Source organism: Melanerpes formicivorus, unplaced genomic scaffold (genome assembly GCF_026170545.1).
Source record: "Melanerpes formicivorus ecotype bairdi unplaced genomic scaffold, bMelFor1.0.p_v2 SCAF_58, whole genome shotgun sequence".
Taxonomy (NCBI): Eukaryota; Metazoa; Chordata; class Aves; order Piciformes; family Picidae; genus Melanerpes; species Melanerpes formicivorus.
The window spans coordinates 2040699-2063925 of NW_027142410.1; the positions used below are offsets into that span (position 1 = coordinate 2040699).

At 47.2% G+C, this 23227-nt stretch overlaps 1 protein-coding gene across 1 annotated transcript; it reads right to left on the reverse strand.

The window, feature by feature from the left end:
• Positions 1–1189: 1189 nt before the first annotated feature.
• LOC137452716 (embryonic protein UVS.2-like) lies at positions 1190–22645 on the reverse strand. The gene is made up of 11 exons (XM_068161362.1): positions 22570–22645; positions 22357–22381; positions 21375–21512; positions 20003–20120; positions 18787–18965; positions 13209–13290; positions 9941–10068; positions 6504–6619; positions 5358–5583; positions 2804–2922; positions 1190–2241 (listed from the first exon to the last, which is right to left on the reverse strand). Exons 1-11 carry the CDS (start codon positions 22636–22638, stop codon positions 2011–2013), a joined length of 1431 nt encoding a protein of 476 aa, XP_068017463.1. The 5' UTR covers positions 22639–22645; the 3' UTR covers positions 1190–2010.
• Positions 22646–23227: the final 582 nt, after the last annotated feature.

Sequence of the window (23227 nt, forward strand, 5' to 3'; positions counted from 1 at the left end):
TGGAGCTATGTGCATATCCCTAAGGAAAGTGGTTAACAAGGACCCCTAACAGAACTCATGAAAAGCAGAACCTTTAGATCTCAGATTGAAAAGCTTTTCCTGTGAAAGAGAGAACTTATTCTTCACATTCTATTTCAGCCTGTTTCAACATGTTGTTCATGCTCCTTTACCAAATGTCGGTGAACATCTAAAATCTTTGACCCATGCAAAGCCCCCCGTGAGGCCATGGGATGGAAACCTAAAGTCATATGCAAGTTACAAAGCTGTTCAGGGCTGTGTCTTTAAAAGAGGGACCTGTTCAACTTTATAGACAACCAGAGTAGTCCTGGGGTTGTTAGTTTTGCACCTCCCTGAAAGACCTCAGGCCCAGGGAGAAGAATTTTGTGCTTTTGTGCAGTCTGAAGCCGAGGTTAAAAATAGCAATAGTTTAATTTTCTCTCGAGCTGCTGCAATGATTACATCCTCCCAAAAGCTGCCAATCTAAATGGGGAGCCAAATTAAATGAAGGAATATTTTGTGTAGCCAGAAGACAGGAGCTTGTAAGAGCTACAAATAGTTGTTGCCTGCTGCTGGTGCACTTTCCCATTACGATGCAAGCCAGCTCGAGACCCCAGTGTCCACAACTTATCAATTATCATTCTCCTGAGGGTGAGAATTAACCAGTGATTACAGAGCCTTACAAAAACAACAACCCAAACCAAAACCAAACCATAAGTCAGCATAATTCAAAATTTCCTTGGCTGCCTTCCTAAGCCCAGGAAAGCAAATTGACATTTTCTGTGTGCTCCTCTTCACAAAGGTACAATTGGAGCAAGAGCTTTCATTATTTATTGCATTCTGGCATCTTCCAGTTTGGCATTGGCATTTAGTTCTGAATACATCAAGCCCAGGCAAAGCATTAGCTGTCCACAGTAGCAATTTCTTTCTTCTCCTCAGACATCTCCTCAGAGGTGGAAGATTTCTCTCTACAGACACAGTACTTCACACCCAGTGTTGCTGCCTCCCTTTGTATTCAATGGACTTTGCCTTAGGTTTTGATGCCTAGTTTTTAAGAAGTATTTTGGCAACACCCTACAAACAAATTCAATACCTGACTCTAGTGTGGGGTGTCCCTGCCCATGGCAGGGGGGTTGGAACTAGATGATCCTTGTGGTCCCTTCCAACCCTGAATGAAACTATGATACTATGATACTCAGGCCACAACCAAGGGGCAGCAATAGGTGCTTCAGTCTGTTCCCTCTCCCTCACTGCCTGTTCCTGCCACTCTTAACTGTTTAGTTAAATATGTTCCCAGCCCTGGTCATCTCACAGAGGAGTAGTACAATTCTTTGAGGTGAGATGCTATACAAGCATCCTAGTTTGCACCTTCAGTGTAAAGTGGTGACTTCCAGGCTAAGCTGAGGTGCCTACAGGAACTGTTTACATGAGCTTGGCTGCAGAGGTTAATCAAACAGGGCTGAAGGTTTTTAATGCATGTTAAGGCTGGGTAAAAACAGTATCACAGTATCATCAAGGTTGGAAGAGACCTCGAGGGTCATCGAGTCCAACCTGTCACCACAGACCTCATGACTAGACCATGGCACCAAGTGCCCCGTCCAGTCCCCTCTTGAACACAGCATTTGTCAGAACACAAGTTAAAGTTGCTACACAGCCATATTCAGAATTTTGTATGGGCAGAGTTTCTATCACAAGATGTTGTTGAAGATCTCCTCAGACAGTTTCAGTTGTGCTGTTGTAGTGGCCGCGCAGCACTGGCAATGGGAGTACTCTAACAAAAACCTTAACAGTCTCAGGCAAAGGCATCCCATCAGCAGGAGCACTTTTGTTCATAATTCACCATGCAAGTTACACCACTGTAGACATAAGACCAAGCTTCAAGCTTGTTGAAGGTATCAGGGAGCTGTATTTCTTTTTTCTTTGCTGAAATTGGTTGGCATCTTGACTTTTACACTTTGGCTACCTCTGCCTCTTACTTTCACTCTGTGTTTTCCAACTCCCATTTGTACAGTGCTACCTACCAAACGTATAACTCATCACAAATCCAGGAAACTCCCAAACTATATCACTGTGAAATTCAACCAGCACAAAATTCCCAGTGGAAGTGAAGTCTGCCACCTTCTCTGTCCCACAGTAAGGGCCGGCTGCAGGCGATGTCAGTCGGCTTCCGTCATGTATGAGCAAATAGTCATAGGTGCATCTCTGACTACCTTCCAGCTCAAAGAATAATGTTTTGAGAGAGATCTGGAGAAAATACAACCAAAGCACTTTGCATCCAGGTTATATCCTTTTCTCTCACCTTTTGTAACATGCACAAAATGTTTAATTCCACCACCCACCCACCCCTTCTGTGTTTGCACCACATCCTGATCCCCTCTTTTAATGCAAATGAACAGCAAATCATCTGCTTGCTTCATCAGCATTTGTACTGGAAGGAGAAGCAAGGGACAAGATTTATCTAGCAAGCTTTAAATTCTTTTCTCTAGAGAAATAGAAAACCAGCACCTGTGCAATGCTTCAGTCTTCTAGTGGGAGCTCTTACCCAGGGATTACTCTGCACAAACTCTCCTGGTACAAGCTAAATTTGCAAGAGGTCACATGCATGTGTAAAGATATTCCCTTGCTGAGCACTTCAGAAACCAAGATCCAGCACAACTTCTTAAACTAGAGTTTTTTTGTGCTCAGATTTCTGCTCTTGAGAATACCTGCTCAAAAAGCAACATTACCACTGCTGTTCTCCAAGGCAAAGAGGGATTCCGTTACAGAACACTGGTGAAACCCACAAGTGAACTGATCTGTGCCTTACCTTGTATCCCACTGGAGAACTGATGACCCAGAAGCACACTCGGTTTTTGGGGTATTTATTGGGATAGTTTGGAGAGGTGATGACTCCACTGGAGTCTGTGAAAGTATCTCCACAATTCACTGAGGAGCAAAGAAGACAGGCAGAAAAAGGCATATTAAGAAGAGTACTTTGGCAGTGGAAGGGAGCTTGCTTATTACTCTATTGTATTTTCCTTTCAAGCCAAGAAGAAATGTGCCAGCGTGAAAATCTCCTGCTGAACTATGTTATTTCTTTGCTTAGCATTTGTATCAGCAGCTGCACTGAAGGGACTAAAAACATGGCTGCTAAACAACCTTTGGAGGCTAGGAAACAGCTGCATCTAAAGCTGTATCTGTCTTTACAATTGGTTGCTACCGTATCAGTACAGCATTCTAACTTACTGCTCTTTCAGGGAAGAATTGGCTCAAGTAGTGAAGATTGCATTATCAAGCTCCATCTGATGCTATCTGGAAATGACTCCATCAAGACTAATGCAAAAAGAGCACAAATGGCACATTTCTAAGACTTCTTCAGTTTCTGCTTTAAAAGTTTGCATTTTGTGTGGAAACAAGGCAGAAAGAGGTTGTCTGGGCTGCTGCCTTGGAACCGAGAGTGTGCTGCAGCGCAAGAGAATTGTGTCCAGCAGCCTGTGATGCATTTGTGCATTCCTGTAACAGACACCCACCCAAGTGACTGCAGCAAACACTGTTTCATGTAAAAGCCTCTAACTCAGAAAGTCTAAGTGACCCAAGGTTAGTGCCTCTCCTGTTGCATGCAATGCCACCAAACCTTGGAAAGCACTTTGCCCAGGTACTGGCTTTACATCTCATGGGTTGGGATTTCATGTAGGCTTTCTGCAGGCTTTATGCTCTGTGCCTGCACTGCTCCTCTTGGTTACAGTCATTGCATTGGTTTTATTTAAAGGAATTGTTCTAGAGATCTGAAGAAGCCTCAAAGAGGCTCTCAGAAGAATGTGAGTTCTCAGGATTGCTAAGATGAGACCCATGCAGCATGTCGGCAGGATGGCCAAGGGATCAGGCCCAGCCAGCATGGATTTAGGAAGGGCAGGTCCTGCCTCACCAACCTAATCTCCTTCTGTGATCTGGGGACCTGCCTGGTGGATGTGGGGATGCCTGTGGATGTGGTCTACCTGGACTTCAGCAAGGCCTTTGACACTGTTCCCCACAGCAAATTGCTGTCTAAGCTGTCAGCTTGTGCCTTGGACAGCAGCACTCTGAGCTGGATTAGGAAGTGGCTGGAGGGCTGAGCCCAGAGAGTGGTGGTGGATGGTGCCACATCCAGCTGGCAGCCAGTCACTACTGATGTCCCCCAGGGATAAGTGTTGGGCCCAATCCTATTCAATATCTTTGTTGAGGATCTAGATGAGGGGATTGAGTCCACCATTAGTAAGTTTGCAGATGACACCAAGATGGGAGCAGGTGTTGATCTGTTAGAGGGTAGGAGAGCTCTGCAGAGGGACCTTGACAAGCTGGACAGATGGGCAGAGTCCAACAGGATGGCATTCAACAAGTCACAGTATCACAGTATCACAGTATCACAGTATCACAGTATCGCTTAGGTTGGAAAGGACCTCGAGGATCATCGAGTCAAGTCCAAGTGCTGGGTGCTGCACTTTGGCCACAGCAACCCCGTGCAGCGCTACAGGCTGGGGTCAGAGTGGCTGGAGAGCAGCCAGGCAGAAAGGGACCTGGGGGTACTGGTTGACAGCTGGCTGAACATGAGCCAGCAGTGTGCCCAGGTGGCCAAGAAGACCTATGGCATCCTGGCCTGCATCAGGAACAGTGTGGCCAGCAGGAGCAGGGAGGTCATTCTGCCCCTGGACTCTGCACTGGTTAGGCCACACCTTGAGTCCTGTGTCCAGTTCTGGGCCCCTCAGTTTAAGAAGGACATTGAGACACTTGAACGTGTCCAGAGAAGGGCAACAAGGCTGGGGAGAGGCCTTGAGCACAGCCCTGTGAGGAGAGGCTGAGGGAGCTGGGGTTGTTTAGCCTGGAGAAGAGGAGGCTCAGGGGAGACCTCATTGCTGTCTACAACTACCTGAAGGGAGGCTGTAGCCAGGTGGAGGTTGGTCTCTTCTCCCAGGCAACCAGCACCAGAACAAGAGGACACAGTCTCAAGCTGCGCCAGGGGAAGTTTAGGCTGGAGGTGAGGAGAAAGTTCTTCACAGAAAGAATAATTGGCTATTGGAATGTGCTGCCCAGGGAGGTGGTGGAGTCACCATCCCTGGAGGTGTTCAAGAGGGGACTGTATGGGGCACTTGGTGCCATGGTTTAGTTAGTCATGAGGTATTGGGTGATAGGTTGGACTTGATGATCTTTGAGGTCTTTTCCAACCTCATTGATTCTATGATTCTATGTCATTTTCTCTTTCCTGCTGACCATCAGCCCCCACCATTGCCTAGCCTTCTGCATCAGCAATTGCTGTGGAAGGGTACAGCACATGCTCAAACGTTTCAGTGCTTCCCTACAAATGCCATTAACATTGCTCTCCAGGCTCTGCAAGGGAGCGTTCCTACCCCTGTTGTAGGAGGCTCGGAATCCCGCGGCTGTAATGCTCCCATCACTTGCAAACTCTACCAGCATCATGGATCCAGATGCCACCAGGGAGGGCAGTGGCCCTCTCCCGCAGTGTTTGTCCAGCAGCACAGGGGAGCTCTTGCTGTTCCCGTTGTATATTTTCACATAGTCAGAAGAACAGCCTGAGGAGGGTTGGACATCAAAAGCCTCAAACTGCAGGAAAATCTTGGGAAACAAGAAAACAGATGTTGGGTTTCATGCTATACACAGGGAAAGAGTCTAACCATCTAATTGAGTTCTGGGCCCCTCAGCTTAAGAAGGGCATTGAGACACTTGAACGTGTCCAGAGAAGGGCAACAAGGCTGGGGAGAGGCCTTGAGCACAGCCCTGTGAGGTGAGGCTGAGGGAGCTGGGATTGTTTGGCCTGGAGAAGAGGAGGCTCAGGGGAGACCTCATTGCCCTCTACAACTACCTGAAAGGAGGTTGCAGCCAGGTGGGGGTTGGTCTCTTCTCCCAGGCAACCAGCACCAGAACAAGAGGACACAGTCTCAAGCTGCACCAGGGGAGGTTTAGGCTGGATGTTAGGAAGTTCTTCCCAGGATTGATTTGCCATTGGAATGTGCTGCCCAGGGAGGTGGTGCAGTCACCATCCCTGAAGGTGTTCAAGAGGGGACTGGATATGGCACTTGAAGCCATGGTTCAGTTGTCAGGAGGTGTTGAGTGACAGGTTGGACTTGATGATCTCTGAGATATTTTCCAACCTTATTGATTCTATGATTCTATGAAATTGTTATGAGGTGAGCTAGGGCTTTGGTTTCATTTTGCTCTGCCTGTTACCACTGATATGTTAGCTACTGTATAAAAAGAGGACAGATTTTCACCTAGGTACACTGTTCCTGAGCCCAGTGATTGATGTTTGACTCCTGCTTGTCTTTGCACAGCCATCCAATCTCAACTGGCTAAAAATCAAGTTAAATAATGCATCTGATAGCCTTATGAAAATCGTTGAGACTGCCTTTTCATTCACTGCCTAACAAAATAAATGTCATGGTCCCTGAAAATGATTCCCAGAGGGCAGTCATAATAATGAAATAATGCTGTGTCACCTTGTGGTTCAAACCTTTCTTTCTCCCAATAAAGATTACCTTGCCTCGACGGATGCGGATCAGCCACAGGCAGTGGCTGTTGTTCGGGTATGGGGATGGGTGATTCGCAGAGGAGAAGGAGCCTTTGGATTTAGGCAGCACAGAGCTACAGCAATCTGAAGGGAAGAAGCAAACAGTCTTGAAGAGAGTGGAAACTGCAACAAAAGCTTCCCAGAAATGCCTGACAGTTCTCTCTGGCCATTTGCATCACTCGAGCTTATAAAGCGAAATGAATGATGCTTGCAATTATGTTTGTGTTCCTAGTGTGAAAGGTACTCAAAAGCTGTGACTGAAATAAAGCAAGGTAGGGTATTTCATAGTATCATTCATAGTATCATAGTATCAGTCAGGGTTGGAAGGGACCGCAAGGATCATCTAGTTCCAACCCCCCTGCCATGGGCAGGGACACCCCACACTAGATCAGCCTGGCCAGAGCCTCATCCAGCCTGGGCTTAAACACCTCCAGGGACGGCACCCCAACCACCTCCCTGGACAACCCATTCCAGGGCTTCACCACTCTCATGGTGAAGAACCTCCTCCTCACATCTAGCCTGAATCTCCCCACCTCCAGCTTCATTCCATTCCCCCTAGTCCTATCACTACCTGAGATCCTGAGAAGTCCTTCCCCAGCCTTCCTGTAGGCCCCCTTCAGATCCTGGAAGGCCACAATGAGGTCACCTCGGAGCCTTCTCTTGTCCAGACTGAACAGCCCCAACTCCTTCAGTCTGTCCTCATAGGAGAGGTGCTCCAGCCCTCTGATCATCCTTGTGGCCCTTCTCTGGACATGCTCCAGCACCTCCACATCCCTCCACATCCACTATTTGGTAACTTACTTAGCCCATGGTGGCTGCCTACTGGAGGGAGGACAGTGTGAGCAGTCTCCCTCTCTGGCCCCTCCCTGGAAGTGTTCGAGGCCAGGTTGGACAAGGCCTTGAGCAACCCCATGGCAGGGGGGTTGGAACTAGGTGGTCTTTAAGATTCCTTCCAATCCAAGCCATTCTGTGATTTATCTGCTTCAGACACTAATATCTGTTTATAGACAGTAGGGCTTCACTCCTGCATCTTTCATGAACTTCCTTAACCTCAGTCACAGGAGTAGTTTCAATGACATCAGTCCCCTTCAGCAGATGTTATGTATATTCCTAAGTACATGCAAAAATCAAACCCTAAAACTAGATCCTCTCAAGGCAAAGAGGGGTGAGTCCCTGGGGGAAAGCTATATTGTTAGCCATTGGAATGTGCTGCCCAGGGAGGTGGTGGAGTCACCATCCCTGGAGGTGTTCAGAAAGGGATTGGATGTGGCACTTGCCGCCATGGTTTAGTAGTCATGAGGTGTTGGGTGACAAGTTGGACTTGATCTCTGAGGTCTTTTCCAACTTTATTGATGCTGTGATTCTATAACAGACAGCACTGAAGTCAAGCTGCAGCCCTGGTGTTTGGTACACACAATCTGATCTCCTCAGTCTTTCATCTTTCCCCATGCAATCTCCATTTACTGCACTAGGGGTAACTCCCCTATGAACATGCATGACACCTGAACATAGGAATTAGGACATTTTTCTCTTCCTGCTTGCCAGGAGAGAATCAAAATCTGGCCTTTTTTATTTACCCCATGATTTCTAGCCCTTTTCTTCCAAAACATACAGCTCTGATGATGACATGACATCATAATGATATTGAAGTGTGATTCACTCTCAGCCCCACTATCAGGGACAAAGAACATCAAATATTTATCAAATCTATGATCAGGTGACCCGCCTGGTGGATGTGGGGAGGCCTGTGGGTGTAGTCTACCTGGACCTCAGCAAGGCCTTTGACACCGTCCCCCACAGCAAACTCCTGGCCAAGCTGTCAGCCCATGGCTTGGACAGGAGCACACTGCATTGGGTTAGGAACTGGCTGGAGGGCCGAGCCCAGAGAGTGGTGGTGAATGGTGCCACAGCCAGCTGGCAGCCAGGCACTAGTGGTGTGCCCCAGGGATCAGTGCTGGGGCACACCATTATAACATCTTTATTGATGATCTGGATGAGGGCATTGAGTCCATCATCAGTAAATTTGCTGACGACACCAAGCTGGGGGCAGGAGTTGATCTGCTGGAGGGTAGAGAGGCTCTGCAGAGGGACCTCGACAGGCTGGACAGATGGGCAGAGTCCAAGGGCATGAGATTGAACACATCCAAGTGCCAGGTTCTGCACATTGGCCACAACAACCCCATGCAGAGATACAGGCTGGGGTCAGAGTGGCTGAGAGCAGCCAGGCAGAGAGGGACCTGGGGGTGCTGGTTGATGGTAGGCTGAACATGAGCCTGCAGTGTGCCCAGGCAGCCAAGAGGGCCAATGGCATCTTGGTCTGCATCAAGAAGAGTGGCCAGCAGGAGCAGGGAGGTCATTCTGCCCCTGTACACTGCACTGGTTAGGCCACACCTTGAGTCCTGTGTCCAGTTCTGGGCCCCTCAGTTTAGGAAGGAGGTTGAGTTGCTGGAACGAGTCCAGAGAAGGGCAACAAAGCTGGGGAGGGGTTTGGAACACAAGCCCTATGAGGAGAGACTGAGGGAGCTGGGGTTGCTTAGCCTGGAGAAGAAGAGGCTCAGGGGTGACCTTATTGCTGCCTAGAGCTACCTGAAGGGAGGTTGTAGACAGGCAGAGGTTGGTCTCTTCTCCCAGGCAACCAGCACCAGAACAAGAGGACACAGTCTCAGGCTGTGCCAGGGGATGTTTAGGCTGGATGTTAGGAAGAAGTTCTATACAGAGAGAGTGATTGCCCATTGGAATGTGCTGCCCAGGGAGGTGGTGGAGTCACCATCATTGGAGGTGTTCAGGAGGAGACTTGATGGGGTGCTTGGTGCCATGTGTTAGTTGTTTAGGTGGTGTTGGATTGGTTGATGGGTTGGACATGATGATCTTGAAGGTCTCTTCCAACCTGGTCTGGTCTATTCTATTCTATTCTGTTCTGTTCTTCTAGTTGTTATCATCACTAGTTTTAAGACCATTACTTGAATACTTGCCTTATTGGAAGTTAAGAATTTGGGAGACACCCCTCTCAGCAATGCTTTCTGTGCCTAACTACCCAACTGAGGGAGTGCTGGTTCCCACTAATTACTGATGTTTGGTCAATTAAGTTCTAACACAATTCAAAGCAAAGAAAATCTGGTACACTAATATTTAGGCCATGTTAATGATTTTTGCTGGTTTGGAGGAAACTAATTGAAGAATGAGTCAGAAAAGTCACACCTCATATAAATCAATTAGCCTGGGTACCAGGGGCTGAGACAAAACCCAGTGCTCTGCAGGAGTCTGGTGTTTTACCTGTGTCCTGCAGGGTGAGGGAGTGGAATCTGTTGCAAGGACTACAGGCTGAGTTCCTTTTGGGGACGTCTGACACTGCCTACAGACATCAGCTGTGTAAGGATTCACATACCTTCTGTCAGCAGCACTTACTGCACTTGTAGAGCTTGTTGATTTTAGCTACATCCAAGTTACTCAGCCCTTCTCTCTGCCCAATGGGTATAGTGGGGTCAGGAACTGGTACAATAGTTGGTTTCCCTGGAGTGCTGGAGAAATCATACCTGGAGAAATAAGGAAATCACATCTCCAGATCACTGAAAAAATGAAGTTCTCTAACTGCATAAGCATATTCATGTACCACATGCCCAGAATGTCAGTAGGAAAGGGGGAGAAGGTTCCAGTTTGGCAGCCAGTTTGTGTGCAGCAGTGGAAAGCAAGGAATGAGAAAAAGCTGCCCTGTCCTTGTGAAGAGAGCTTTTGCCAAGGTTCTGGCAAAATGAACTGAACCTCACCCTTCCAGTGGCAGAGGAGCAGTAGTAGTTCTGTCTCAGTTACTAATTATTTGCTATCTGCAATTTCCTGCTTCCTGCTAGACAAGTTTTATTTCACAGCTTTGTTGAAAGCTGTTCCTTGCTGGTGGAAATAAAAGAGAAGGCACATGACACAAGCTTGTACATTATGGGCTAAAATGCAACCTTGGAAATAAAGGAGAAGGCACATGACACAAGCTTGTACATTATGGGCTAAAATGCAACCTTGGAAATAAAGGAGAAGGCACATGACACAAGCTTGTACATTATGGGCTAAAATGCAACCTCGGATAATATTCACAGATGAGTGAGGCAGCACACAAGTTTGTAATGATCTTTAAACACACCCATTTTTGTTCTCTCTGTACCTAAATAGCATTGTCTATGATCAGCTGTTCCTACATGGAAGAAATGAACTACAGAGCTGATTTACATCAGTGTCTACTTTTAGCCTGTATCTGGGACTAAATTGCCATAGCAGTTACTCTGTCACCTAATGGCCTCTCCCCAGCAGAGAAGGGGGATGAGGAGAAAGGGAGAAGGCCCACAGGCTGAAATTAAAAAGGATTTAATGAAATAACCAAACTGATAAGGGCAACGAGGCTGGGGAGAGGCCTTGAGCAGAGCACAGCCCTATGAGGAGAGGCTGAGGGAGCTGGGGTTGTTTAGCCTGGAGAAGAGGAGGCTCAGGGGAGACCTTCTTGCTGTCTACAACTACCTGAAGGGAGGTTGTAGCCAGGCGGGGGTTGGTCTCTTCTCCCAGGCAGCACCAGAACAAGAGGACACAGTCTCAAGCTGCACCAGGGGAAGTTTAGGCTGGAGGTGAGGAGAAAGTTCTTCACTGAGAGAGTCATTCATCATTGGAATGTGCTGCCCAGGGAGGTGGTGGAGTCACCATCCCTGGAGGTGTTCAAGAGGGGATTGGAGGTGGCACTTGGTGCCATGGTTTAGTCATGAGGTCTGTGGTGACAGGTTGGACTTGATGATCCTTGAGGTCTCTTCCAACCTTGGTGATTCTGTGATTCTGGTACAGTATCAATAGAAAGCATATAAAGCTGTGCTCAGCCCAGTAAAGGTGCAGCAGCAGTTAGACTAAACAGGAAGGTAGTGCTCAAGAGCAGAAGAGGAGCAGGATGAGAAGAAGCTCAACTAAAAGACTCCCCTCTCTACAGCAAGCTTCCTCCTTTATATTGAGTGTGATGCTCATGGTCTGGGATACACCTGTAGGCAACTCAAGTCAGCTGTGCTGGCTGACTCAGAACTGCTTATGGCCATGGACCATAGCCACGTCAAAGGCCTCTTGCAAGAGACAGGAGTACAGTGAAAGAAAATGTTTTGGTTTTTTTTTTTCCTTCTGTCCATATTGTAAGAGACTAAATCTTGTCTCTCTTGATGTGAACCAACAAAGATAGAATCACCTTTGCTCTTTGCCCAGCCAATGGCTGACGTGTATTGGGCAGAGACACTGAGTAATGACTCTCTAGAATGTGCGTAACAAGATCATCTCTACCTATCAGCTACCCTGGAAAGGGAGGATGGTGAAAAGGACAATGGTTTCACCACCTGGACACATACCTAAAAAAAATGTATGAAAGAGCTGAGCAGCTACTGGCTGGAAAGAAGGCAAACACCTGGGCAATGCCGCTCTGAAGAAAAACAACATACCAGGAGAGAAAAGGACAGACACATCACCATGCAGCCTGGAAGAAGAAGACCAGGAGGAAGCCTCTTTCTGTGTCCACCTGCTGCAACTCATGGAGCTGAAGAGGCTGCTCAGAGAGGGACTTGGACTTCGGGATCTCTCCCTTCCCTCCTCCAGTGGAGCACAGTCAACAAGGCAGCACCCTTCCTAGTCTCAAGCTGCACCAGGGGAGGTTTAGGCTGGATGTTAGGAAGAAGTTCTTCACAGAAAGAGTGATGGCCATTGGAATGTGCTGCCCAGGGAGGTGCTGGAGTCACCATCACTGGAGGTGTTTAAGAAGAGACTGGATGAGGCACTTAGTGCCACAGTTTGGTTGATTAGATGGTGTTGGGTGATAAGTTGGACTCGATGATCTCAAAGGTCTTTTCCAACCTGGTTAATTCTATTCTGTTCTGTTCTGTTCTGTTCTATTCTATTCTATTCTATTCTATTCTATTCTATTCTATTCAAACAAGAACTGCTGTCCTGGACCAGTAATGTCTTAAATACAAGAGTCTTTCAATCTTTACCAGTAACAGGGTGACTGGGTTAGTGGAACACTGCAACAGGTTGCCCAGGGAGGTAGTTGGGGCCCCATCCCTGGAGAGAGTCAAGGTGAGGCTTGACAGGGCTCTGGGCAACCTGATCTAGTTGAGGATGCCCCTGGTTTATTCTATTCTATTCTATTCTATTCTATTCTATTCTATTCTATTCTATTCTATTCTATTCTATTCTATTCTATTCTATTCTATTCTATTCTATTCTATTCTATTCTATTCTATTCTATTCTGTTCTGTTCCGTTCCATTCTCCACAAGATCCAAACTGTCTTGGGTGGCAGGGGGTGGTAATATAATTCCTTCCCTCTTCTCTCTCCCTCTTATCTCTCTCTATTTTCTCTCTCTCCTTCTGTTCCTCCTGTTCTGTTAATAATTAGCCTCTCTGTTGATATTTTGGCCTCATTTGTGCCTCTAATTTCATAACATGGGAATATTCAGAAGAACTGAGGCTCTTTCCATCTCTGGACCGAGACACATATCAACTCTGTTTTCCATGGAGCCTGCTCACAAAGGAAATGATGCCTCTTCACTCAATTTTAAAGCAATAGCAAAAGTCATTCCCTGCACAGAACAGTTGCTTGTTCCTAGATCTGAGCAGGAGATCTGAAAGTTGTTTGCCCCTTTGCAAAGACAAAACAGTAAACAGCTCACGCTCCGTAGTGCATCACTGAAGAGTAGTCGTAGGGAAGGCCCAGGTTTTTGGAATTCACTTTTCCAAAGTTCCCTTGCTCTCCTGTAAGGTAGGAACACAACATTTTGGTCAGAACAACTATTGCTGGTCTAATAGTTCACTGCCTGCTGTCATAATCCCTTAACGTAGGATACAAATCGTTGTTCTCATGAGAACTATCAAAACCACCAGAGCCTTTTGAAGCTCATGGGAACACATTTTCCCTCAGTCCAGTAGGTTTCAGAATATAAACTTAATCAAAACAGGTAAACTTTTTCTATGAACCATTGATCATTTTCACTCTCCAAGTCAAGGTGTTGATCTGACCATCTTCATTAGGGCGTCTCCATATATATTTCTCTGCATTATCTTGGGCATTCCAAGCATCCAACCTGTGTCCCCAAAGCTGCATCCATACCATGAGAGGGAAATCTGCCTACCCAGATCAAAAATTCAGAGTTATGGTGACCGCCAACTTATACTGCTACATCCTCCCACCAGAGGGTTATGAGACCATGAAAGGAAAGGATACAGTTTGCCTGTTCCTTGCCCCAAAGGACATGTAATCAGCCATGTTCTGGCTTTGCCTCAAACCCATCAGCAGTGACCACTGGGGAGCAATATGACTTGCAAGAAGCAAAGGGACTCAGAGCAGACAGAAACATTCTGTCTGAATATAGCTGCTGGCAGAGCCCCTCTCACCATAGCTGCTCAGCACCTCATCGCTTCTCTGTGATGTGTAGATGTTTCTGTTCTGTGATGTTTAAGACTGTTAAGCCTCAAAAAGCCCATATGAGGAAAGAAAGCAGTAAACTGGTACAAGACTGGGAGCTCAGAGACAGATTGGAATCCGTATCAACTACTTCTACTTCTCTAAGTTAGGCACTGAAGCCATTCATTGAGGCTCCTGGGAAGAGAGGAAGAGAGAAGAAAGATACAGCTGGAGAGGGTTTCCTCTGAAGATATCTATTCTCCACTGACCGGAGAACATGAATTGCAGCAAGGATCTCTTGTCCATGGTAAGACAGACAAGCAGTGCCAGAGCGGGGAGCTGGATACAGTCAGCCTGGCATTGAGGCTGATGCCCTAACCACTGAGCACTCCTTTCCAGTTCAACATCTGTACCTTCATTATTACATCTAGTGGTTTGTAAACCACACACCATCTGGACAAGAGTTCAGGGTTGGACACTTGTCAGAAAAATCTCTGGAGCCTGCACAACTTGGCTGGCAGGCTTGCAATCAGAGCCAGCCACTTCCAGTAATGTCCTTCAGCACTGGTCCTAGAGAGGGCTAGAAACTGCAAAGAGAACCTTCAAAATCCTGAATTACAGAAAGTTTGGGGATAAACATGACTTTGGAGCTTTTCACAGCTCAAAAACTCAGTTAAGGCTCAAATGGGTTCTCAGCAGCCTTGGCTTTCCTGACTCTGCTTAGGTTTTTATCTCAGCTCCTCTTATCAGCTCCACTGACTTCAGTAAGAATTATCAGCAAGTGCACAGCTTCTTTTGAGGTGATGAACAGAGAACACAGTTCAAATGCAGTGAAACATTTAAGCATATGGCTACTGTTTGGCACAAGAGTGCTTTGCTGAATTGGTTTGCTAAAAAAGGGAGAAAGTAACAGCAGCCTGGCTGGACAGAGGTGCTGCCAGCAAACCACTGTCTGCCTCATCACACGCCACGGAGATTTGGTTGTCCAGACCTGCACACATGTGGGAACTTAACCCATCTTTTCCACCCTAAAATTAAAAAGGTGATTAAAAAGGAGTTCAAGGCCCTTGGACAATTGATTGATGGGGCAGGAGCTCAGGTGGTGTTCTGCTCAGTTCCCTCAGTGGCAGGGGTGTACACTGAGAGGAACAGGAGAACCCATACCATCAACAATTGGCTCAGGGGATGGTGCCAGCAGCAGAACTTTGGTTTCTTCGATCATGGGGCAACTTTTACTGCACCTGACCTGCTGGGTCCTGATGGGGTGCATTTATCTAGAAAGGGTAAGAGAGTCCTAGCACTAGAGTTGGCAGGGCTCATTAGGAGGGCTTCAAGGAGGACACTGAGACACTTGAATGTGTCCAGAGAAGGGCAATGAGGCTGGGGAGAGGCCTTGAGCACAGCCCTGTGAGGAGAGGCTGAGGGAGCTGGGGTTGCTTAGCCTGGAGAAGAGGAGGCTCAGGGGTGACCTCATTGCCCTCTACAACTACCTGAAAGGTGGTTGTAGCCAGGAAGGGATTGGTCTCTTCTCCCAGGCAACCAGCACCAGAACAAGGGGACACAGTCTCAAGCTGCACCAGGGGAAGTTTAAGCTCAAGGTGAGGAGAAAGTTCTTCACTGAGAGAGTTGTTAGCCATTGGAATGTGCTGCCCAGGGAGGTGGTGGAGTCACCATCCCTGGAGGTGTTCAAGAGGGGATTGGACGTGGCACTTGGTGCCATGGTTCAGTTGTCATGAGGTCTGTGGTGACAGGTTGGACTCGATGATCCTCGAGGTCTCTGCCAACCTTGGTGATACTGTGAAAATCTACCTCTGCCAGAATCTAAGTGTAATTACTCAGAAGAGCTGAAAAGGAAGCTTTGGCTGAAGACTCTAACTATAGGGTTTGTTTCCCCAAAAGTTTGGGGAAAAAAACAAGCTGAATTTCAAGTAGCTAAGTGGACAGCAAGCCACCAGGCTGCATTTTGTCAAAACAAAGGAGCAGGATTGCTTCCAAAGTGAATTGCTGGGTAATAACAAAACCCAGCAAACATCCACAGTACTGCAGTCCTGGCAGGGGAATAACAGCTTGTGTGGGAGAGCCAGGGAGCTGCAAAAGGTCTTGAGGTCTAGTTCTGCACCAGGGAGGTCAGCGGGAGCTCTGCCATCAGCGCTGTTTATAGCAGCAGGCTTTTACAGGAGATGTACACTAGCAGTCCTCATGAACATAGCTGTGTTTCATTTCTTTTGCCCTGCACATCTTTGCCTCTCCCCCCCCCCCCCCCCCCCCCCCCCCCCTTTCTCTACATTGCTTGTGCTGCACACACTCTGCATTCTAACTCTCTTGTCATGCCAATCTTGCCAGCCTTTGCTCCTGGGGAATGCTGTTAACACACTGAAGATAAACCCCATCTCCTTTTGCATCGTCTTGCCGCCTTCATCTTTCCCCCCAGCTCTGTTACCCTTTCGTGGTCCTGTGCCTGAATCAGAGCTTGGTTACAATCTGTATCCTTTAGGGTTACAGATGGCTACATCTGAACATCTGCAAAACCAGCCTAAGATTTTATTTGTGTCTGCTGCCTTTGGTGTAACTTCACGTTTTTAACTCCTGGCTCCCGGCGGTTTCTTTGTGAGCCTGTCAAACGCAGCACACTCTCGTTGTGCAATGGCAAACAATTCATGGCAAAATTATGCCTTAACACTGGAGCTGAGACCTCAATAAAGAGCAGCACAAATGGAATTTACTTAGGATGTCATGGGAATAGCTGAAAAAAAAGGTTGGAGAAGAGTGAGTTAGGAATTTGCAGTAAAAACAAGCAAGTTCCATCTGGAGCAAAAGACAGATGTATTTTCAGCTGTGCATGACACGAGAATTGAATGTCTTGTTTGTTGAAGAGACTTACTAGGATTTTGTATTCAAATGGTCCAGTCTCATTTACTATTATTTTCTGTGATGAACTAAGAACACTGTTCTTTCTCTACAATTGGTCTGGGTTGTCCAGTTCTTTCAGAGCTGACAGATAAGTGATTCCTTGCATCCTTTCTTCCCCTGCTTTCCTTCTGCGTACCACTTTCTCACTTTCCCTTGGACCGCCTTCACTAGATCCTGGAGCTCCATATCACAGTATCACAATGTCACAGCATCACCAAGGTTGGAAGAGACCTCAAAGGTCATCGAGTCCAACCTGTCACCACAGACCTCATCACTAGACCATGGCACCAAGTGCCACGTCCAATCCCCTCTTGAACACCTCCAGGGATGGGGACTCCACCACCTCCCTAGGCAGCATATTCCAATGATGAATGACTCTCTCGGTGAAGAACTTTCTCCTCACCTCCAGCCTAAACTTCCCCTCATGCATCTTGAGACTGTGTCCTCCAACTGGTGCTGGTTGCTAGAGAGAAGAGACCAACCCCTTCCTAGCTACAAACACCTTTCAGGTAGTTGTAGAGAGCAATGAGGTCTCCCCTGAGCCTCCTCTTCTCCAGCCTAAACAACCCCAGCTCCCTCAGCCTCTGCTCACAGGGCTGTGCTCAAGGCCTCTCCCCAGCCTTGTTGCCCTTCTCTGGACACGTTCAAGAGTCTCAATGTCCTTCCTAAACTGAGGGGCCCAGAACTGGACACAGGACTCAAGGTGTGGCCTAACCAATGCAGAGTACAGGGGCAGAATGACTTCCCTGCTCCTGCTGGCCACACTATTCTTGATACAGGCCAGGATGCCATTGGCCTTCTTGGCCACCTGGGCACACTGCTGGCTCATGTTTAGGTGGCTGTCAATCAGCACCCCCAGGGCCCTCTCTGTTTGGCAGCTCTCCAGCCACTCTGACTCCAGCCTGTAGGTCTGCATGGGGTTGTTGTGGCCAAAGTGCAGCACCAGGCTTTTGGACTTGTTGAATGTCATCATGTTGGACTCTGCCCACCTGTCCAGTCCGTCAAGATCCCTCTGCAGAGCCCTTCTACCCTCTAACTTACCAACATCTATATGCTCCCATGTTCCCAGCACACAGATCAAGGGCACATGCCCAAACTATCCTGCCTTCCTTTCCCTAAATAACATTCACCTGTCTCCCATCTACAGATTTACCAGGTTCTGATTGCTCCCCATAGCTCTTTTTCATGGCAGTATATATTATCCTCTCTTCAAGGAGGAAATCATTTCAGGCCTTCCTCTCACATTGTGCCAGGTCCAAGAATTTTACACCTGCCAGTGGCTGCACTTCCATTCTTGTTGTAGGTTAAGGGTTAACTGCTGAACCTCTAGGGTGGAGAACCCCACCCAGGGGGTGGCACCAGCTTAGGTATCACGTTATTCCATTCCCTTTCCTGCATACTCTCTATTTAAGAGTCAGGGCTTCACACTGAGTCTACATTTTAGGCTGTGTTCATTTCACTCACTGCAGTGCCGAGAGGCCACCCTGCTGCCTTCCCCATTTCCAAGGTTTTCCCTTAGATTTGCTGTGAGATTCCCCACCCTGATTCTCTTGAAGATCACCTTTCACCTCACCTCAGCTACAAATCCCATAGTCTTGCCTCCTGCCCAAGTCTTTGCCACATTTTGCATTCCTGATGATCTTGGAATTTTGGATGTGAGTCTAGGCTGATGATGGCAATCAAAATAAGAACAAAGAGCTACTTTTTAGGCTGCATCCACCTTGGAGGACCACACTAATGTAGACGAAGCCACAGAAATTTCCCTAATACAAACACTGAGTGAGAAACTCCATCACACCGACTGTGCTGCTGCTGCTGCTGCAATTCAGCCAGCACTATTCATGATTCTTATTTGCATTGCTGTTCACAGAAGCAGCTTTGCTTTTCTGTTTTTAATCTGAAGGTATGTGTTTTCCCTTCAGCTGTGGGGCACATACCTGCCACGATGTGTTCCCACATAATCTTGACGAAGCGATCGCGATCACTCCGTGCCTGCTCGTGGATGAAGCCCAGTGCGTGGTTCATCTCATGCTGAATTGCTCCTTTGTCCATGCAGCCATTTTTCACCAGGCCTACTGCTTGACGTCCTCCAATTTTTCCAAAGTAAGACCAGCAGCTGCAAAGAGGCAGCCAACAACCAAAATGATCACACTCAGCAAATGCAAAGGAATAGACGCAGTGCTTGTGGCACCAAGGCCTTCCAGACCTGCAGGCACACATGCAACCAGACACCAGTGTGAGATATTTAGCCTTCCAAAAGCTGCCAAACTGCATGGGGGGGGGGAGAAAATACAGCCTTCATGTTTCACAGATTGCATTGGGTTAGAAGGGACCCTCAAAGAATCATAGAATCAATAAGGTTGGAAAAGACCTCAAAGATCATCAAGTCCAACCTGTCACCCAACACCTCATGACTACTAAACCATAGCTCCAAGTGCCATGTCCAATCCCCTCTTGAACACCTCCAGGGATGGTGACTCCACCACCTCCCTGGGCAGCACATTCCAATGGCTAACAACTCTCTCAGTGAAGAACTTTCTCCTCATCTCCAGCCTAAACTTCCCCTTGTGCACCTTGAGACTGTGTCCTCTTGTTCTGGTGCTGGTTGCTAGAGAGAAGAGACCAATTCCTTTCTGGCTACAACCACTTTTCAGGTAGTTGTAGAGGGCAATGAGGTCTTCCCTGAGCCTCCTCTTCTCCAGGCTAAACAACCCCAGCTCCCTCAGCCTCTCCTCACAGGGCTGTGCTCAAGGCCTCTCCCCAGCCTTGTTGCCCTTCTCTGGACACATTCAAGTGTCCCAATGTCCTTCTTAAACTGAGGGACCCAGAACTGGACACAGGACTCAAGGTGTGGCTTAACCAATGCAGAGTCCAGGGGCACAATGACTTCCCTGCTCCTGCTGGCCACACTATTCCTAATGCTGGCCAGGATGCCATTGGCCTTCTTGGCCACCTGGGCACACCTTTATCCCCACAGCCTATGAAGTGGGGCAGGTAGCAGTATATCTAATGCATAATGAAAAACTGCACCAGCTGCCTGCATCTTGCCTCCTAGGATTAAAAAGAAAAAAAGGGGGCAGTTACCTAACTCCAGATCAGACCAGAAGCAAAGCTGAAAGACCTTTTGAGTGCCTCAGGAAGCAGGGAGCTTACCTCTGCCCACGTTCAACATACACATAGTCCGCTTCTGTAGTGCGATTCACAAACTGCACACAGGTCAGCGTGGAGATCTCTTGCAGGGCATCAGCAATCCAAGACCTCTCTGTCACTGCTAGAAAGAGAAAGGGGCCAAGAGAACTCTTCCTTTGTTAAGCAAAGCTCAGGTGCACCGATGGGGTACACTCCTTGGAAAGTTCATAGCAGCCATTAGCTTTTTATCACACCAGTGCAATTTCAAAAGGGCACAAAGCCTTCGGAGAGCTTCAGGTTGACTGAACTTTTAAGGGGAGATGTAAGAAATTATAGCTGGCCCTTAGGCATATTCTAGAGGAGACAGCTGATGGAGAGTATAGGACTGGTGTTGTTTTTCCCATTAGACAGGATGGAAAAAGTTTCAGATACAATTAATTGGATTAAAGTATCCCAAATGAGCGATTGGAGCGTTGCTAAGCACCAAACCCCTATTTTGTTTGTCAGAGATAACAAATGACTGCCACACACCCCTTAGAATCACTGGAGACAGCCAGCATTCAGAAGCTCTGAAGATCACAGTGTTTCTATTCAGGTACCAAATAAAGATCAGAGTGTTTATCTGCTCTGGAACATTTTGCCCTAATTTGGCTTCCTCAGTTATGAATCATCTACTACTGTTTTGTATCTCATTTGCCTCATCTTCAAAGTTTGGGGAGAAGGAGGTAGGTGGAATAACCCTAACCTCACCACAAAAGCATATGTTAAAGTTCTGGAAGCACAGGGGCAGAGGAGCGGTCTGGATAAGGCGAAGCTGGGGCTTGTCCCAGCTCAAATGACAAGGCAGGTTCCCTCTCCCCAGGAGCAGGGATCAGGCACAGGCTACATTTCAATGCCATTCCATTTTCTCTCAGGCTAAGAAGAGTCTGAGAATCCTCAGCAGGGGAGAGATGGAAGAGCTGCACAGCCCATAATGAAATCTTCTGGAACAAAAATGTCAAGATTAAGGCATTGGTCCCGCAGCCTTTTGTACAGGAGAGAGCTGTTGACTCACGAGAAGGAAATAAATAACAAGGGAGGGGAAAAAACCAACCTCCAAGTATTTTTCCCTGCATTTTTGCCTCCACAGGATTTCTAGTGCAGGAATATTTCTGGGGGGGATTTGAAAGAAAATTAGAGGGTACCAAAAAGTGCTCCTAGTGGTAATTGAACTGAAATGTTTGGAGTCTTAGGCACGCTACCACAGAGCTAACAGATTAGCAAAAGAGGCATGTCGATAAATTCTCATTTGGATGAAGATTGCTTTTGGTGCACGCCACAGAAACATAAAGCAACAGAGAGTTTAGGGGCTTGAAGATCAATGCTGACTTTACAGCATCCATTTGCATACACTCACAGAAATCAGAAGAGATGTTAATTGGAACCTTGACCAGTCCGTCTTGTGACTTCGGCCATAAACAACTCTCGCAGTTGATTGCGCTGCGGCGTCCTCTTCTCAAGAGGATGTCCCCCTCATACACAGCTATTTCACCACCTGGCAGGTGAAAGAAGGTAAAGAATATACAAGGCACCGAGAAGACAACTAAGCCATTTTTCTTTTGTAGCTTTGGAAATTTCTTTCACTGGAGTTCATTTCCCAGTAACGTGCAAAGGGATTATTGAACTCCAACTGAGGGAGCGCGGCGTTCACCATCTGCTAGGACTGGCTAGGTCTGCCTTGCTTCCTGGGCAGAAAAGATTAATATTAATACAGCTGTAATCAAAGCCATGACTAAATGAGTGGAAGGCAAAATCTTACAAGTCATTGTTCTCCATGAGAGCTCATGGAATGAAAGAAAACTCCTAACTGACCTCTCTGAAAATGGGATGAGGCACGCAAGAGCAATTGCTATTTTTATCCTGCCCATCGAACCCACGCAAGATGTGAATTTCCAGGGTAGCTGTTCATTTGACACAAGGCACGGGGACATGGTCCTCAGTTATGACTCCCAAATACTTGGAATACGCTTTTCAGGCAGGAGCTATTGGCTGTTATGCCCAAAAATGTACAATAGACTTGGGTACAGCAGACAGGGGAAGTACCTTAGATCACTTCAGAGAGAAATCAAAGTGAAAAGCCTTCTGCTTTGCTGAGGCTACATTTGGGAAAGAGCATTCCATGCAGCAACTGCTCAGTAAGTCTTCTTAATTTCTCTACCCCAACAGCATAAATAATCACATTGAATGAGACTTTAAAAACACATCTGAATGCTATACATTATTTTCCACAACTGCTAGAAAATAGTCTCCAAGCCATACCAGTGAATGAAAATGAGCCTTAGAGAAGCAGCCCCACCAAACCCTATGGTGATTTATATGATAATTACAATCAGACTCACCTAAGTCATTGTTTCTTGTAGCTATCTGCAGGGGAGGGGGGCAAAAAAAGAGAGCATACGTTTCAATACAAAGGATCATCTCCAAAGCAAAAACCTTCTGTCATGTAGAATCACAGCAGCAACAGTTTGTCACTCATTGAAGCCAATCGGAGCAGCTCAGCAGCAGCAGCAGCAGCAATGTCAATTCTCAACACCTGGAGAGCAAGGACACACCTGGACAGGTTTACTTAGTGCAAAGCTATAGAGGAATGCTAAATGAGTTGGCAGAAGCAAGCACTTCATCTTTGAGTTTCCAGGATGCTGTTCCCTGCTCCGCAGCCCGGTTCTCAAAGCTGTGGTTAGCTGACTTGGGGCAAGTTTTATGGGAAAGCTGCTGCTGTTGTTAACAAGTGTAACAGAATTAGATAACAAGGAGTATTTTCACAAGACAAACAAGCTGCAGGACATCTCAAGAGGATTTCCAGGCTCTCATTTCTTATTTATCTTCAGAAACCAGAGGAAGTGGAGTAATAGCAAAGAAAATCATGCAACCTTAAAGTGACTCATCTTCAGTTCTAAGAAGAATCCATGAGCTGCTGCAGGTCCCTTCACTGCCAGCCAAGGGACAGGATATCCGGCAGCGCTCTGTTTACAGCAGAACTCAATGTCAAGGAACTCTTTGATCCATCCACACTGATTACCTGTCCTAGAAACTCCTCAGCTTGCTGCCAGGAGCCACCTCGCCCTGCAGAGCCCATCTGCCAGCCTGTCCTCTCTGTGCACAGCTCTCAGCCAGGCACTGCTGGCCGGGAGCACCGGAAATCTGTTGGAGTCAGAGATGAATCTGATTGTTGGTCAAAACTGTTTTTCCAGTGCTGTATCTTGCAACACA